We start from the raw sequence: 14790 nt of genomic DNA, 5'->3' as shown, positions 1-14790 counted from the left end.
AGTTGTTCCTCATTTGCAATTCCACAGTAGCTATTTATACATTTTTGTGGCACATATTGAAAAGTGTTACCCTAACAGGTATTTAGGAAAAAATATGGAAATATAGTTTACTTTATGCAGTGATGTCTTTTTTTATTTCTAATTTATTTGGCACAGAAGGACTGTGTGAGCTGTATCCTAACTGTAGCTTCTCAACAAAAAATGTTTCTTCCTGGTTACTTACGGCAGATTTTAGGGGTTCTCCATCGTACACAGACACCAGCTTGATTACAGGATTCAGCGTAAGCAGCCACAGCAGTGCAGAAACACTCACAGTCTCCACCGGTGTCACAAGCACATGAGTCAAACACACATGCTTCATAGAATGGAGTGGGATCCACCTGTGGTGTGTGATGATACAGTAATGAGTCAAATGGTTATGAAAGAGCAGCTCCAGAGCACAAAATGGAGGAAAGGCACTGCTGCACTGCTCTGTACATCTCAGCGACAAAGATTATAGTTTTTACTCCACTAGATTTACTGAATCTGACAGGTACAGTTACTAATTACTCTGCAAATTAATTTGGACAGAACATATGTGCAGTTATAGCATAGAATATGACACACTGTTAGAGATTAAACTACCCAGCAGTATAGAAAACAGTATAAAAACTTCACCTCAAACATCTCAAACACAAATATTAAATGCTGAAAAAACCTGAACACAATTAATATCTTATCAAACAATATACACTGCAATCAATATATGAATACATGTGCATCCACATATCAGAATCAGAATCAGAATCAGAATCAGAATCAGAATCAGTTTTATTGCCAAGTATGTTTTCACATACAAGGAATTTTTTCTGGTGATTGGTGCAATTGATCAGCAACAGTGGGACTCTCTAGCCTTGTTGATAAGACTAATAGCAGATGGGAAGAAGCTATTTTTGTGGCGAGAGGTTTTGGTCCTGAAGGACCGCAGCCTCCTGCCAGAGGGGAGTGTCTCAAAGAGTTTGTGTCCAGGGTGGGAGGAGTCAGCTACAATCTTCCCTGCACGCCTCAGAGTATGAGTATATATCATATGATGACACCTTATGTAGCATAAACAGAACCGTGTACACGTGCAACCATGCTTTAGAACAAACTACCTATTAGGTTATGTGATGCCTTCTTAACAAAGTTGATCTTTTGTTGGCCAGAAGGTGCAAGAGAAAAGCTCAATCTAACATGGTCTGAAAATGAATTTGATGGTGGAAAATATGACCTTGTGCCATTAGGGGAACATGTGGGATTCACCAGAATATTGATCTAGCTGTAGGGACAGACTGGGCAACTGACAAACTGACCAACACCTGCATCATTAGATCCTGCCGCTTGCAGGGTAAAAACATAAGAAAAATGAAAAACTTAAACAACAAACTTGACTTCAACAGCAACCTACAATGGAGTGGCAGGCAGAGAAGACGTCGCTCTGTATGATGCTGCACTGTTTCTGGGCCCACGACTGTCTGTATGGATTGTTGGTGCAGGGGTTGTTAATGCTTTTAGCATCGGGGCAGCTTGGTAAATCCTTCCAGCTGTTGCCAAACACCAGTGGGCTGACCACCACAGCATGGCACCTTGTAGTGAAGTCATTATTTGCATTGCCGTCATAGGTGCCACACAGCCCACACACGTGACCCTGAAAAAGTAGAGCTTCTTGTATCATGTCATTAACCTTAAGTATCAAAACAAGGCTTGTCCTTCTTTTCACATTAAAACCAAAACGTGCTTGACATATTCCAGGTTTACCTTATATTTCGGGCTGAGCTTGATGAACAAGCTGGTCTTCCTGTCCCACATGAGAATGAGTCCGTTGTTGGCTTCAATTACCAGGTAATTACCCATAGTGCTGTAACGGAAAGGGACTGTTTCCTCATTTCCACTTGAAAGCAGCTGGTAGCGTCCCTCTGTTAGAACCAGGTGTGCAGTCTAAATAAAAGAGTGCACATTGATTGTTGGTCATGAACAACAAACCAACATTGTGACAGCAATTTAAACTGAGTCAGACAGTGACTGTTTACCCCCAGGAAGATCTTGATGGTCTTGGAGCAGGTGGTTCCTGTGGTTCCACATGGAACATTCTCAGTGATCACTCTGAAGGTTCCATTACTTTGAGCACTGCCACAGTAGTCCTGAGGAACACACACACACACACACACACACACACACACACACAGAAATATTGGTATTTATACAAATCTGAAAGATACAGTTGGTGAAGCATGGAGGTCAAAGTCTGTAACAAGCAGTGAGTGAAAACATAGAACGTATACGTAGAACTAAAAATACCGCCTCAATGTTGTATGCCCTCGCCAACCAGCCAAGTTGCAGTAAATATGGTTGCAATCTCTCCTTCATGAGTTACAGTGTTAAATAATGTCCAGAAGCATTTTAACAAAACATTATGATGTCAAAGTGAAGTTGACCTTTGACCATTTAGTTATAAAATGTCATCACTTCATCATTTTATCCTATTAGACATTTGTGTCATAAATGATGTATGAATTTGTGAGTTACAGCCAAAAACATATTAAAGTGACCTTGATTTTTTACCAACTCTTATCAGTTTATCCTTGAGTCCGAGAATGTCTGTGCAAAATTTTAAGAAATTCCCTCATTGCATTACAGTGATATTACGTTCATGAGAATGTGACAGACAGACAACCCTAAAGCCCTTTGATTTTGTACAACATACCAAAACCTTTTGTAGGAAATGGTTTGTGGTGTAGGATTTACTATTTTGAGCCTCTCTCTGATCCTATCTGGGAAGGCTCATTCTTCATTCTTGTGTGAAAGTACACTTCACTTCCATCATTCTGGTCACCAGCTGTTTCTGTGTACATTCATACCTGAGTGAGAATGTATTCACAGCTGCCGTCAAAGGTGAAGCGCTTCTGATCAAAAGTCATGTAGTGTCCAGCACCATAGACAGAGCAGGTTCTGTCACACTCATTGTTGGTACAGCTCCATTTTCTGTCTTTACATGTACTGCAAACACATACAGATTAGATAGGAATTAGTCTCATAATAAAAGACATACCTTTTTGTTTGAACATGTCACAGCTGGGGCTGTGACTGAAAAAATTCTGCTTGTGCTTCACTCACCAGGTGTTGCAGTCCACTCTGGTGGTCTCTCCAGGCTGGTAGGAGATACTGTTGTGAACACAGGGACAGGCTTCTGGCTTGATGCAGCCTCCTTTACCATCAGACACCTTCCCGGATGGACACATGCAGCCAGAGATACACCCCGTGGTCACCTGGAGAAAAGATCAAACTTATAATCCACAGTCACAGGTTTCATTTCTGCTCCAGAGAAAATGTGTAACTTTACCTCAGAACTCAGATTATCCAAGTGTTTGTTCTAGACACAAATTTACAATCTGTTTTTGTAGGTAAATTTTCCTTTATGTTGGGGAAAAGGTGACTCACACAGGCCATGTCCAATGTGTTGCAGCTCTTCTCACACTCTGTTCCTTTTGCAGCTGGACCATTAGCAGAGCAGTTGAAGAACTCCATGGGAGAAACGCAGGCTACTAAAAAGAAAAAAAAAAGACATGTCTGAAATTACTTAACTGTATTTGTAAAATGAATGACCAATTTTAAATATGTATTGATTAATGCAGCATTTTTAGAAGCTTTTTTAAAAAAGATATTAATAAGATTCTGCTCTGCCTTTTAAATTGAAACAAGCCCTATGAATCAAACACACAGTCTAAGAATCAAAGTTATAAACAATTTGCAGAATAAACCAACATATTTAAATGATGTTTGAGTGTTTGTTGCTCTTATGCTTTTTCTGTCAATTTTTCTCTTCTTTAAGTCTCCAGAAGGCCACGTTCACTGTGGTAAAACATTGCCCCTTGGTGGCAGAAAACACCACAACTTTTGGTAGCTGCATGCCTCCATTTATTATGGGTAAGGCCCTTGTAGAAACACTGGTTGTCTTGTAAAACAAAAACCTAATTGGTGAGTTTAAATGTGAGTAAGAAGATTTTATGGCTCATCATTTTTCACGTTAAAACACCCAAATCTTTTAAAAGAAGCACATTGGTTTAAACTCTTAACAACTCTTTACACCTCTGTTTGACAGACATCTCGGCGTTATAGTCTATAAAATCTTGTTAAATTACAGTGTTTTTGCTCCAAATTGTATATAAAGAGATTAGTATCAATCTGTCACCGCAGGACATGAAGTATAATTCTATTAAGGCATACTCTTTCTAGTCCACAGTATCTACAGCATTCATAGACACTGCTTTGCAGTAACTGAGTACAGCTAGTGAGAATATAATGTGCTATCAGGAAGTTATGTAACACTCACTTTTAGGCTGCTACCTATAAGGTGATTCTGTATCATGTAACTTACCTGGCTGTACATTAAATTCTCCAATGCATACCAGTTTGCCCTCTTTGCAGGTGCTAGTGGAGAAATACAAAAACATATTAATATGCATTCAGTATATAACCTGACAGTACACTGAGAATCAAGATTCAAACCAAATGAAATTCTTTGACAGGTCTTTGAACACAAAGACTACAGAGAGTTAGTTAGTTAGTAATTTTTAATTATGGTCTGTTTAAGAACACACAAAATGCTTTTGCACGTTTGACACAAACTCTTTAATGATATACATAAATCTACTTCACATATTAGTGCTCATGAACGAGTACTGACAGGAACTAGGAAACGAGATCACATCTCTCCTGTGTTAGCCTCTCTGCATTGGCTCCCTGTAAACTCTAGAATCGAATTTAAAATCCTCCTCCTCACCTACAAAGCCATTCATGGTCAGGCACCATCGTACCTTGGAGAGCTTATACTTCCCTATTTTCCCAATAGGACACTTCGCTCTCTAAATGCAGGTCAACTTGTGGTTCCCAGAGTTTGTAAGAGTAGAATGGGGGGCAGAGCCTTCAGCTATCAGGCTCCTCTCCTGTGGAACCAGCTCCCAGTGTGGGTTCGGGAGGCAGACTCCCTCTCTACCTTTAAGATCAGGCTTAAAACTGTCTTGTTTAGTAAAGCTTATAGGTAGGGCTGGCTCAGGTATGTCCTGACCCATCCCTTAGCTATGCTGCTATAGAGCTAGACTGCTGGGGGATTCCCATGATTCACTGGGCGCTCTCTCTCTATTTCTGTCTCTCTCCCCCTCTCCCTCTCGATAACTTCATGCCATTAACTTTGTATTTTTTCTCTCCCGTAGTTTGTGCTTCTCCTCTCTCTCCCTCTCTCTGTCCTCATTCTGCAGGTCTCTCTGCCTCTGGAGCAGCAGGATCCAGATCCACCACTACTCATCTTTACTATTAACCACTGTTACCTGTCATTATTATTGATAACACCATTACCGACACAGCTGTTCCTGGTCTCTCTCTCTCTCTCTCTTCTCTCCCCTCTCCTCCCCCTCCCCCTCTTTCTATCTTCTCCTAAACCCAACCGGTTGAGGCAGACGGCCGCCCACCCCGAGCCCGGTTCTGTTGGAGGTTTCTTCCTGTTAAAAGGGAGTTTTTCCTCCCCCCTGTCGCCAAGCGCTTGCTCGTTGTGGGAACTGTTGGGTTTATTCTGTAACAAAGTAAGGTCTTGACCTTACCCTGTAAAGTGCCTTGAGATAATGTATATTATGATTTGGCGCTATACAAATAAAATTGAATTGAATTGAATTGAACAGCTTTAGGAACATGTACTTTAAGAATACAATATGATGTATAATGTACACTCATTTGAACCTATCAAATCACATGCAATAGCACAATCAAAATGTATGCAATATAAAATTTTCATACCACATGACCCCGTCCTTGTTGACAACCTGTCCAGGTGGCACGACAGAGCCTTTGTCATAACAAGGACACGCCTTAGACGGGACACAGCTCCCAGAGTCATCCAGATAGGTTCCCTCTGCACAGACACAGCCATCAATGGGTGGGAAGGAGAAGTGGCAGCTGGAATCTGTGGTACCCAGGCAGCGACAGGTGCGACCGCTGGATGTAATGTTGTAGGAGTAAACCATGCTCCTCGGGCAGGAGGTGGCATATTTCCCTGAGGAGGTCAGACAACATGATCAGTGAAAAACAATGTCAGCGATGCCATATGCACAACATGCTTCAGTTTCTCCGTTACTCATTACTCACCACAGATGGTCTTCCTCCAGTTGCTGATGTGGATTCCTGCAGCTGCACAGGCATGGACATATGAGGAGACTGCAGCACACATGCAGTCCTCACTTTTTTCACAGTTACAGCTGTCATACATGCAGTTCTAGGAGGAGACATAATAATAATAAAGAAACAGAAGTGAGGTCATATCACAGGTCTGGAGTCAGAAATATGTAAAAGCTGTGGCTGTGAGACTTACCTCTCTGTAAGAGTCAGGGCTGATTTCTGAGTGACAGGAGGCAAACATTCCCTGGGGATCAGACAGCATGGAGCACCAGTGCAGGGCGTATTTCTCTGTTGGTGACACACAAGGCCCAACATCAGTCATCCTGATGAGCCCACAGTCATAAGAGAGAATCTAAATTCAGAGTCAGTCCTACCATTGTCCAGACTGAGACTGCAGGGGTTCTCAAAGTTGCTCTTAACATCTGCACAACCAGCATGTGTCTTCCAGCTGTTGACAAAACCAGCTGCTGTGGCATCTGGAACACCGCTGAGCTTAAGGAAGTCATCAGCTTGATTACTGTTGAAGTTTCCACACAGACCTGAGAGACACCATCATGTTAATGACATCACCTAAGCCTAAGCCTGCCTGAGGATAAAAGAATCATCACTACACAGATCATTTTACATTCTTGAAACCACTCATTTCCATTGACAGTTCATCACTGGTGTGAATTTAACAAACAGCAAAAGCAGGAAAGGTTAGTTTAGCAATAACTTACAGCTCTGATACCACCGTTGTCATCCAAAGCTGCCAGATGTACGAAAACAATCGTATTTGTACAATAATTTTGCCCTCTGATTGATGATCAATAATGCAAAAAGTCCCAAAACATACAGTGCATCTGGAAAGTATTCACAGCGCTTCACTTTTTCCACATTTTGTTATGTTACAGCCTTATTCCAAAATGGATTAAATTCATTTCTTGCCTCAAAATTCTACACACAATACCCCATAATGACAGTGAAAAAAGCTTGCTTGAAATTTTTGCAAATATATTAAAAATAAAAAACAAAAAAAATCACATGTACATAAGTATTCACAGCCTTTGCTCAATACTTTGTTGAAGAACCTTTGGCAGCAATTACAGCCTGAAGTCTTTTTGAGTATGATGCTACAAGCTTGGCACACCTATTTTTGGGCAGGTTCTCCCATTCTTCTTTGCAGAACCTCTCAAGCTCCGTCAGGTTGGATGGGGACTGTTGGTGCACAGCCATTTTCAGATCTCTCCAGAGATGTTCAATCGGGTTCAAGTCTGGGCTCTGGCTGGGCCACTCAAGGACATTCACAGAGTTGTCCGGAAGCCACTCCTTTGTTATCTTGGCTGTGTGCTTAGGGTCGTTGTCCTGTTGGAGGATGAACCTTTGCCCCAGTCCGAGGTCCAGAGCGCTGTGGAGCAGGTTATCATCAAGGATGTCTCTGTACATTGCTGCATTCATCTTTCCCTCGACCCTGACTAGTCTCCCAGTTCCTGCTGCTGAAAAACATCCCCACAGCATGATGCTGCCACCACCATGCTTCACTGTAGGGATGGTATTGGCCAGGTGATGAGCGATGCCTGGTTTCCTCCAGACATGACGCTTGGCATTCAGGCCAAAGAGTTCAATCTTTGTTTCATCAGACCAGAGAATTTTGTTTCTCATGGTCTGAGAGTCCTTCAGGTGCCTTTTGGCAAACTGCAGACGGGCTGTCATGTGCCTTTTACTGAGGAGTGGCTTCCGTCTGGCCACTCTACCTTACAGGCCTGATTGGTGGAGTGCTGCAGAAATGGTTGTCCTTCTGGAAGGTTCTCCTCTCTCCACAGAGCAACACTGGAGCACTGTCAGAGTGACCATCGGGTTCTTAGTCACCTCCCTGACTAAGGCCCTTCTGGCCCGATCGCTCAGATTGGCCGGGCGGCCAGCTCTAGGAAGAGTCCTGGTGGTTCCAAACTTCTTCCATTTACGGATGATGGAGGCCACTGTGCTCATTGAGACCTTCAATGCTGCAGACATTTTTCTGTACCCTTCCCCAGATCTGTGCCTCGATACAATCCTGTCTCGGAGGTCTACAGACAATTCCTTGGACTTCATGGCTTGGTTTGTGCTCTGACATGCACTGTCAGCTATGGGACCTTATATAGTGTTTGCCTTTCCAAATCATGTCCAATCAACTGACTTTACCACTGGTGGACTCAGTCTACAACAGTCAAGTTGTAGAAACATCTGAAGGATGATCAGTGGAAACAGGATGCACCTGAGCTCAATTTTGAGTGTCATGGCAAAGGCTGTGAACATGTATGTACATGTGATGTTTTTTGTTTTTTATTTTTAATGTATTTGCAAAAATTTCAAGCAAACTTTTTGCACTTTTATGGGATATTGTGTGTAGAATTTTGAAGTAAAAGATTAATTTAATCCATTTTGGAATAAGGCTGTAACATAACAAAATGTGGAAAAAGTGAAGCACTGTGAATACTTTCCAGATGCACTGTACAATGCCACTTGTTTACATAACCTCTATTTTCCCTATTTTTTATTCACATATTCACACCAACAGGTTTCAGTTACAATGGAACTATTTCAGTTCTGTGGGATGTTTTCAGTCTGAGAGCACATACAGATCATTTCAGTGTACATACCACAGGTCTTGTCCTTGTAGCCACTGGTCACTCTGATGTAAAGCTGCATGATTGGCTGCAGCTGCACCTCCAGCAGAACACCAACAGATGTCTGGACCAGCAGGTAGAAAGAAGTAGCTCTGAATGTGGAGATCCCAGCTGCAGGTTAAGAGAAATTTTGTGTGTTACAAGGCTGGAAGGGACTAAACAGGATAAAATACTATTTCTCTGCTGAGCTAACTAGTGAGGAAAACAACTGAAGCATAGTACAACTGAAATCCATAATTTCCTGCATGCTGTCATTCTATGTAGGCCAAAGACAAATTAAATCATGCTGAATTGGCGGTAAAGATGGTGTCATTGTTGGGGAGGACTGTGTGGAAACAGCCACTGAATTTTTACTGGAATCAGATCCTGTAGAAGTTGGAGGTGATACTCATGAAGTTTGATCTTACTGAGCTTATACTGCTGATTTCAATGCCTGAAAACACAAACTTTATTCCAGATGTTTGGCAGTCCTTGGCACTGTTAACTCCTCTGCTGAGCTGTGGATATGAGACTGTGACCCAACATGGACACGTGATGTCACTAGTCACACTTGTACATCTGCCAGTAATGAGATTCACCAGGAGAGTGAAACACATAGGACATTACACTACTAGTGTAATAATTAGCAATTGAGACAACTGACAGCAGCTACAGTTAATTATTTATCATTCAACTAAACTGTATATTAAATAGGAGAATATACTGTAGCTTATAGTGCATATAACATATACACTTTATACATATAGTTTATATTTTTCTACATATAAGCTAGTGAAGTGCAGTCAGAGGTGATTACTGGACAGTGTCTTACCAGCAGAAAATGGTAACTGAGCGTAGATGCCATTCACAAAAACCTTGCCATCGGGCTGGATGGTGATCACCTTTATATGAAGAAGACAAGATGTTATTGAGATCTTGTAACTGTATGGGCATGATATTCACAGTGATGAATTATCTAACTTCATCTAGTTCCAAAACTGAATAATGACTATTTGTAATGTAAAAAAACAAACAAAAAAAGTCATAAGGTTGTTTTCCCCATTTCCTTACTACAAATAATACTGAATTATGATATGATATGAAGAGAAAAAACCTGCAAAACACACCATTCATTCTGTAATATTGTATTTGGACTTATCCATTAAACATATACATTATCTTTAAGGATTATCTTCTGAAAATAATAAAGGTATAATAATAAAGGTATAATTTTAAATGGTTCCAGTTGAAAAAGTAAAATAAATAGTGTAGGGTATGTGTATCTGTGTTTATCATACTTACATTAGCCCCTCCAGACAGACCTAAGGTAACAGACTTGAGGCAGGTTTCACTCTCGGTCAGTCCACACTGCACCAGTTCTCCCTGAATCACAAACTGGGTTCCACTGCAGTCCTGAACACACCGACACAAAACTATTCAACCACAGAATACCAGTACAAGTGACAATGACAGTGGATGTATCATCTGTAGCAATGTCAGCAGCACCAATACTAGAATTACTAGTGTTCATATTTGAAGTAGTAATGACAGTGACATTAGCAGATGTAGCAGAAGTAACAGCTGCAATTGGTTCTGGGCTTGAAGTGTGTGTGTGTGTGTGTGTGTGTGTGGTATAACAACAATGATGTATATACTACCTTAGCCAGAATATAGGAGCAGTCCCCATGAAAGGTGTAGACCTTTCCATCGAAGGTGTTGACATGAGCTCCTCCCTCCACAGAGCAGGTTCCTGGACAGTTCTCCTCCGTACATTTCCACTGACCACTCTCACACACACTGTCAGCACACACAGTTTAATCTTAATTGCCAGCGGAAAGTTGATTAATTAATGTACAACCATCTCCAAACCAGGCTACACTAGACTGAACACATTCTACAAACCCATTTTCCATAATGTGTAATGTTCCTTTAACACACAGACAGACAGACTGACTGTATATCATACCATTTTTTGCAGTTGCTGGTGTAGGATTCTCCATGTCCATAGATCTTGCTGTTGTAGCTGCAGGAGCACTGACTCAGTGGAACACAACCTTTTCCGTTTAAATCATCCAGCACCGTGCCTGAAAGAGATCATTGTACTACTTTATATATTTAAATGCATTGTGTGTGTGTTGTGTGTGTGTGTTGTGTACAACTGTATGCACATAAGTGTGTGTGTGTGTGTGTGTGTGTGTCACACTGCTGTACCTGCAGGGCAGAAACATCCATCAATACAGTGGTTGTCACAGGTGTGGCTGGCCTCTGGGTTCGAGCAGGTATCAGCACAGGGACTTCCACACTCTTTGTACTCCATTTTGTCGGGACACGACTTCCCTGTGAAAACACCAGTTCTTTCTCACTACTTCACTTACATAACCTCTCAGATAACAATCATTCACACAAACTATATTAGCCTGCTTCCCCTCTGTGAATGGCCTGCCCACAGCTTAAGTATCTTCTCCTGCTGCAGAACTCCAGAGCTTTGAGAAGGGGCAGGGTTGACCTCATGTTATGGAGATATGGTGATTATATTTTATGAATCAACTAAAAAACAAGTTCAGTGGTAGATGTTGTATTTTTCCTGTAGCACAGTCTTTAATCTACGAGAAGCACATCCCATTAGTTGTGAAATGTTTTGTGAATAGGACCTGGGGCTGGTTGCACAAAACACCTTAAGTTAAGATTTTCCTTAAAGTCTGAGTTACGGGTTCCTTAAAATAAAAACAGTTGCACAGATACATTTTAGTTTTCTTCTTAAGGTTGCCTTAAAATGTTCACTTAAGTATATAAGCTTTTCTCCTTATCTTAGTCTTAAACTTAAGGAATCACTTAAAATCACTTAAATTGTTGCACTAAAGACTAAAGAGAACTAAAGTTCACCATGGTGAAGTTCCCGTCAACACAACAGGAGGATTAGATAGTGGTATGCTTCTTTAATGTTACCGGCTTCTCAAAAGTGATAATATATAGGCCTATGACAAGTGGTTATGACAACAAATTAACAGTCCTCATGGAAACAGTAGAATTTTACTGCTGTAAAATCTCTTTCATTGCTGTAAATTACTTAACTTTTTTCATTAACAAAGGAAACCCTTTAAGAGATTCTGTGCAACATGCTTAAGTAACACCTACAGCTAACCTTAAGTGTCATACTTAAGTAGAAAATGTAAAGCGTTTTGTGCAGCTGGGCCCTGCTTGTGTTGCTTGTTGTCAGTTGGACAAACAGTTGAGCCATCACTGAAGCTGCTCAGTTGCCATCAACAGTTAAAACTGAACTCTAAGTCAACCGAGTGAATTAACCCTTAGATTCCCCATTCTCTATCAAATGTGCAAAAAAAACCAAACAAAAAAAACAAACTCAAAATGCTGCAAAATTTGCACGATATTCTGTGTGTGCTTGTTTAAATATGTAAAATGTGACTGAAATATTCAAACCCAAGATCATGCATTTTTAAAGGTGCAACATTCTGGCTGTGTCCTCTTAGTACTGACCAAAAGTCTGGATTCTTGCTTGAATTATGCTTATTCTACAAACCTCACGATTGATTGACAATAATCTCAGGGTGGCTTGAAAGGATTCTTTTTGATGACCGAAACACTTCCACCTTTTTTCTAGTTTGGCCTCTTCTTGGATTTCTTTAAATTGTACTACAACTTTTGGTATTTGTCAGTGAACCAATATTTAAGTAGCAGTGTCTAATGAGTGCACTCACAGCAGAGCTCTTTGGTCCTCCAGTCGTGGGGCTTGCCACCAGCATGGACACACTGTCTGGAGAACTCTGACACAGTGTTGCAAAGGCAGAAGGGGCCTGCGTGTTCGTCTATGCCATTGCCACAGTGGCAGAGGTCTGCAATGCAGGCAGAGGTGAAGGCAGCGACGTCCAGCAGATTGTGACAGTTGTTGAAGGCTGGCCCTGTAAGGATTTGCTCACACAACGGTTTCTGCAGGACAGACAGACAGACAGGAGAGAGCATTTGATTTGGCAGGGAAAGCAAAGAGGGAGCAAGATGAAACATTTCTGCATCAGTTTTAACACAACTGTAACAAATGCCACACACACTGTCTAGGGATAAGCATTGCCAACTTGAGAGCAGCTACAGGCACATAAAGTGTGCACATACTAGCAATGTTGCTGTTTAGCTTAGTGCATTATGATTTAAGGTTTAAGACAGCATTAAACCTATGTTGCCTGGGTCAAAGTCAAATGATCGCTTAAATCTCCTCAAGTATACCACAGCTGTAGTCTTAACCGACTTACAATGACCTACAGAACTTACCTAATGCCTGTAGAGCTCAATGCATCTTAGATTTAACTTAAACCTTCTGTGGAAATGATTCATCTGAGGTTTAAGGTCATAAAATTCAGTATATAGACATATTTACACATATTTTATTGTATTTTTGACATCAGTAACAGGGTCACTGAATATCTGATGCAGATAGCAGCCTGTTGTTAATAAATGCACCACCACAAGTCAGGTGCCTGCAAGGGCGACATGTGGTCAGCTAACCAGTAATGTATATATATCATAGACGCAATGTATGGTCAGAACAATTCCAACTGCAGTTCTGGTGTAAGCTAATACTGTATATTTCATTACTGATTGTTGATACTGCAGTAGACTGAAAGGAAAATGTGCTACAATATGATGTACATTTGACTGAAATGATTGGGACAATATTACTTAATGGTAATGGACAACTATAACGTGCAAGTAGACAAACAGTAAAATGGTTAAACTGCATTAATTTTCAATGTTGCATCAATTCAATAAATCGATAATGGGCAATAATCCTAATAATAACGCACACAACATCCATTGTGAAAATGTGACACAGATAAAATGAGTTTTAGACCTCATGCATGTGACATGAAACACAACACTGGATTAAATTTTTTTTAAATAAAAATCAGCTTTGAAACTGTTTTCTGAGGAAATGGATTCCACATGTCTGTTAGACCTCAAGGTCAACATTGTGTTTTGGTGAATATCACTGAATTTAAATACAGTCTTTGGGTTTATGAGTCCCATTTAAACTTTATGGATGATGACATCTTCTTTTAGACGACTGCCCTTGGTGCAACCCAGAATTATTACTGTGGATGCTTCTGTGCTGTGTGTTACTTTTTGTATTCGTGCTGGTTGTAGTCAGTGGTGTTCAGGGACACATGACATTCTTCATAAATGAGGTACGCTTTCATTTTTAACATTGTGAGTTAATAGACTATTCATAACAAACCTTATGTTGGCAACATGTGTGTCAGTCTCGTAACTTTTACTTTACTATGCTGATATGGAGGAAAAGCTGCTGCTAGAAGATGGTTTTGCTGAAACCAGTATCATTCCAGCTCAGCATGTTAAACAAACAGTGATGAAGCCACTGCAGTGACACCATGAGACGTGTAGTTATTGGAAAATACTGCCCATCTATAACAAACAAGGTACTGGTTGTGGTATAGTTGTGATAGTATTGTGTCGAATCATTTTTTAGATGAAGTCTCACCATGTCGTTGCAGCTTTGCACTGTTTCCACTGTGTAGTCGGAGCAGCTTTCAGTGGGACCATCCATTTTCCAGAAACTGGCAAAATCCATTGGTGAAATTCTCACACCTGGTTGGATAATATCAAAGAATCAGGTCAGTGCTGTGGCAATGCCTACACTGACTAACCTGTTAAAGTGAGTCAAAGTTTACCATGACTGTAGAACTCGTTGTGGAGCTGGACCCCATTAAAGTCTCCGCAAAGACCACAGGTTTGGTTCTTGTACTTCTGGTCAAGCTCCACCTAAGAGGATAAAACCATACACACACACACACACACACATACATATATATATTTCTATAAACAATAAAACATACACATATACATACACACACACACACACATGCGCACACACACACACACACACACACACACACACATACTTGTACTTCTATCTTTGTGAGGACACTCATTGACATAATGCATTACCTAGCCC

The 14790-nt window shown here is 40.8% G+C and overlaps 1 protein-coding gene across 1 annotated transcript in view; it reads right to left on the bottom strand.

The window, feature by feature from the left end:
- LOC139628022 (mucin-5AC-like) overlaps nucleotides 1–14790 on the bottom strand; it is a 117364-nt gene that overhangs the window by 100689 nt on the left and 1885 nt on the right. Inside the window, exons 5-26 of the mRNA XM_071489329.1 lie at nucleotides 14507–14597; nucleotides 14317–14423; nucleotides 12896–12905; nucleotides 12524–12829; nucleotides 11019–11144; nucleotides 10774–10891; nucleotides 10466–10604; nucleotides 10110–10220; nucleotides 9640–9709; nucleotides 8802–8939; nucleotides 6558–6722; nucleotides 6377–6471; nucleotides 6147–6280; nucleotides 5806–6048; nucleotides 4394–4446; nucleotides 3457–3560; nucleotides 3133–3284; nucleotides 2877–3015; nucleotides 1998–2159; nucleotides 1777–1956; nucleotides 1427–1666; nucleotides 224–380 (exon numbers count right to left, since the gene is read on the bottom strand). Coding sequence (XP_071345430.1) covers nucleotides 224–380; nucleotides 1427–1666; nucleotides 1777–1956; nucleotides 1998–2159; nucleotides 2877–3015; nucleotides 3133–3284; nucleotides 3457–3560; nucleotides 4394–4446; nucleotides 5806–6048; nucleotides 6147–6280; nucleotides 6377–6471; nucleotides 6558–6722; nucleotides 8802–8939; nucleotides 9640–9709; nucleotides 10110–10220; nucleotides 10466–10604; nucleotides 10774–10891; nucleotides 11019–11144; nucleotides 12524–12829; nucleotides 12896–12905; nucleotides 14317–14423; nucleotides 14507–14597 — 3040 coding nt within the window. The remainder of the gene's footprint in view (nucleotides 1–223; nucleotides 381–1426; nucleotides 1667–1776; nucleotides 1957–1997; nucleotides 2160–2876; nucleotides 3016–3132; nucleotides 3285–3456; nucleotides 3561–4393; nucleotides 4447–5805; nucleotides 6049–6146; nucleotides 6281–6376; nucleotides 6472–6557; nucleotides 6723–8801; nucleotides 8940–9639; nucleotides 9710–10109; nucleotides 10221–10465; nucleotides 10605–10773; nucleotides 10892–11018; nucleotides 11145–12523; nucleotides 12830–12895; nucleotides 12906–14316; nucleotides 14424–14506; nucleotides 14598–14790) is intronic.

This window comes from Trachinotus anak, unplaced genomic scaffold, assembly GCF_046630095.1.
Source record: "Trachinotus anak isolate AG129_WGS33_773 ecotype Australia unplaced genomic scaffold, CSIRO_AGI_Tana_v1 ptg000011l, whole genome shotgun sequence".
Taxonomy (NCBI): domain Eukaryota; kingdom Metazoa; phylum Chordata; class Actinopteri; order Carangiformes; family Carangidae; genus Trachinotus; species Trachinotus anak.
Note: the sequence above shows the minus strand (reverse complement) of the source record. Positions and strands in the feature narration are given on the sequence as shown.